Below are 2,873 nucleotides of genomic sequence, written 5' to 3' on the forward strand. Positions count from 1 at the left end.
TCTTAGGATCCAATCATGGACCCGCCATATGAGATTCCAGTCATGACACTAGTCCATGTGACAATCTCATGCGGGTCAATCCAGTATTTCGTTCTCCAACGAATACCTATGACTGTGATCGTATCCAATACCTATGACCAACGGTATGATCATCAATCACACATCATACTAGTCTTATTATGTCGTTATTCCCATAACGACACAAGACTAGGGAGTTTAGTATCATTCATAATGATACATGGATTTCATAACCGATCTAGTATGCAAGAACATGTAATGAATCAAATACTCTAATAAAACCATAGAAAATATCAATACATCAAATGTATCTAAATAAAGCTCATAAACAGTACATCATAGAGCACTAAACCAACACATTATGACAATTGGTTATATCAGACAGACTTATATGATCATTCACATCTGGTCATATCAGTCATATTGGTCACACTACATACCTGTGAAGTCACACCGATCTGTTTCATCATGTTTGCGTATGTGACAAACATACCCGGTTGGATGCGCTTCTTGCACATCCTAGGACAAGCTGGATCAGCACCTTCCACTGCCATATATCATCCGTTTGCGCCTAAGCTTTCCACGCATTCAAAAGGAAGCAACTGTAACATACCAAACAATTACATCAAACAACATCTATACTCGAACGCTCAATCAAATTAAAAAACATACCAAAAAAATTTAACTTACCATAAGAGGTATCACAAATCCCGGACAATGTCATCTCTCCTTCGGTTTAGAACTGCTTGCATACATCTTCCATATTTGCTCGAATATTTTTTCAAAGGTGTATCTCCCCAAGGGAAACCCTTGACAGAACTCCAGATTATCGACCATGTCAACTAAGGCCGTGGGAATCACATCAGTGTTCTTGATACCATGGTCTAGTACTCCGCCCAACAAAACAAGTATCGCTAGTCTTTTTCTGTCCTCCACATCTGTGCTTGGAGTGTTATACAACTTCTCTAATGCCCCTGATATGGTCACCTTTGAAGGTCCAAATGTTTTCATCCGAAACTGGCTTCCCTTGAAATCAGCCCAATCTTTAGGATACTTGTCACAGTTCAGGTCGGAGATAATGGCATATTCGGTGATCGAATATCTGATAGGCACACCGTTCAGAACAAACCATAACTCTTTTACCACTCTTTCCAACTTCAATGCACGGTGTAAGAGGACAGACACTGGAACCATCTTCAATGTTTCTTCGCATTGCAGATGAAAAATGTGACGAAACTGTGACTCGTCATTGAAGTATCTGAATTCTTCGTCTGTTAATGCCTGTTTTAGAGATCGAATTGTTTGATATGGATAACACTTCGTTGTTATTTTGGGAGCCTGATGAATGTCTTTCAAATCATATACAAAAGGAACCTGCAAAACAAAATTAACAGGAAGATTATCAGTTTGGTTTGACTGGTTTGATCAGTTTTACCAGTTTTACCAAACAAGTCAAACTCGTCAAACTGGTCACACCGTTCAAATGCGACATGTGTAACTAGTATGACCACTTCACATCGTACCCATTTTGAGTATTGTGACCATGAGACTACTTCACTGAAATCATCGTCTCACTGGTATGACAAATTTGATCAGATTAGTCAAATTTATCATACCCTTCAAGTGCGACCAGTGTGACGAGTATGACCACTATACTAGTGACCAGTGAGACGGTGTGACGACTTCAACGGTATTTCACTGACGGGTGTACCCAGTTTAATCGGACTAGTCAAACTCGTCTCACCCTTCAAGTACGAAGAGTGTGACGAGTATGACCTCTATGATAGTGACCGAGACAAAAATCTCATATGACTCTGATTTCAAACCAAAACCCTAAATTTTCTTATCTGTAAAACTCGAATACTATGACCCATTTGACTACGATTTTGTCTACCTTTAATATTTACCCAAATGTACACATATGAAATTCAAAAAAACCTCACTTTCTCGGTGAGTTATAATGGAAACCTTACCTGAAAATTTTCGCAGATAGATGTCGAAAACGATGAAGACGAAGCCATTTTGAAGTGAAGAGAACAAATCGCACAAGAAATCGCCAACAAAATCGCTTGCAGAATGTCCGTTAGAGAGAAATCGCGAAGAAGGAAGAACGAAGAAACTGAAAAGTTTTTTTTTACTTAAAACAATTTTTGATTTCGACCTCAAACTCCCACTCTTTCTTTTTTTTCCGCCATCTTTATTCAGATTTTTACACGTGTATTTTTTTTTAAGGCTAAGATTGTCTTTTCAATGTTTTTCAGTTTTTTTTGGAAACCCTAATTTTTCGAGTATATGTGTTGCAACTGATGTTACACTTTAAAGGTATATCTGTAATAACTCCCTATAATTGTGTTATAAAGAAGAGAAAGCCCGTTTAAGCAATCTTCGATGCAAGGATTTACCCCGATCCGACGCTGCAGCAGCAGTTTCTTGCTCGGTTGGGTCAAATGCCAAACAGCCAACGCACTGTTCCTGAATTCCTCCCTGCAAATTTTTTCCCTTGAAGGTTTATGCAAAGATTCGAGTAGAATACGTTCTAAGATCGCATCTTCCGCTACCGGAATCATCGAAGAACCATGTAAGGTGCACCTCATGGATTTTAACATCCTTTCCACCATAACCAACACAGAGCATGAGACTCTTTCTTCCTTCCATCTTCAGAGCAGCTCTATAACCAACACGGAAAAGAGGGAATGGTTTCCGGATTAGCGACACTGGAGATGTTGGAGAGAGTCGTCGCCGGAGATGGCGAGAGGTCGGAGATCGCGGAGGAGTCAGGACCGCAGTGGGAGAGGGAATCGGAGACAACAGGGTTTAATGGAAACTTATTTATTTAATGAAATCTATATTTTAAT

The 2,873-nt window shown here is 39.4% G+C and overlaps 1 protein-coding gene across 1 annotated transcript; it reads right to left on the reverse strand.

The window, feature by feature from the left end:
* Window positions 1–754: 754 nt before the first annotated feature.
* On the reverse strand, window positions 755–1,212 carry LOC104801959. The gene is made up of 2 exons (XM_010525344.1): window positions 853–1,212; window positions 755–760 (listed from the first exon to the last, which is right to left on the reverse strand). The coding sequence occupies exons 1-2, from the start codon at window positions 1,210–1,212 to the stop codon at window positions 755–757; spliced, it is 366 nt and encodes a 121-aa protein (XP_010523646.1).
* Between the last annotated feature and the right edge of the window lie 1,661 nt (window positions 1,213–2,873).

Source organism: Tarenaya hassleriana, unplaced genomic scaffold (assembly GCF_000463585.1).
Source record: "Tarenaya hassleriana unplaced genomic scaffold, ASM46358v1 Cleome79, whole genome shotgun sequence".
Classification (NCBI taxonomy): Eukaryota; Viridiplantae; Streptophyta; class Magnoliopsida; order Brassicales; family Cleomaceae; genus Tarenaya; species Tarenaya hassleriana.

What these genes read in the sequence shown, in the direction of transcription:
- LOC104801959 (XM_010525344.1), bottom strand. Translation starts at nt 1,212, where the DNA reads ATGGTTCCAGTGTCTGTCCTCTTACACCGTGCATTGAAGTTGGAAAGA.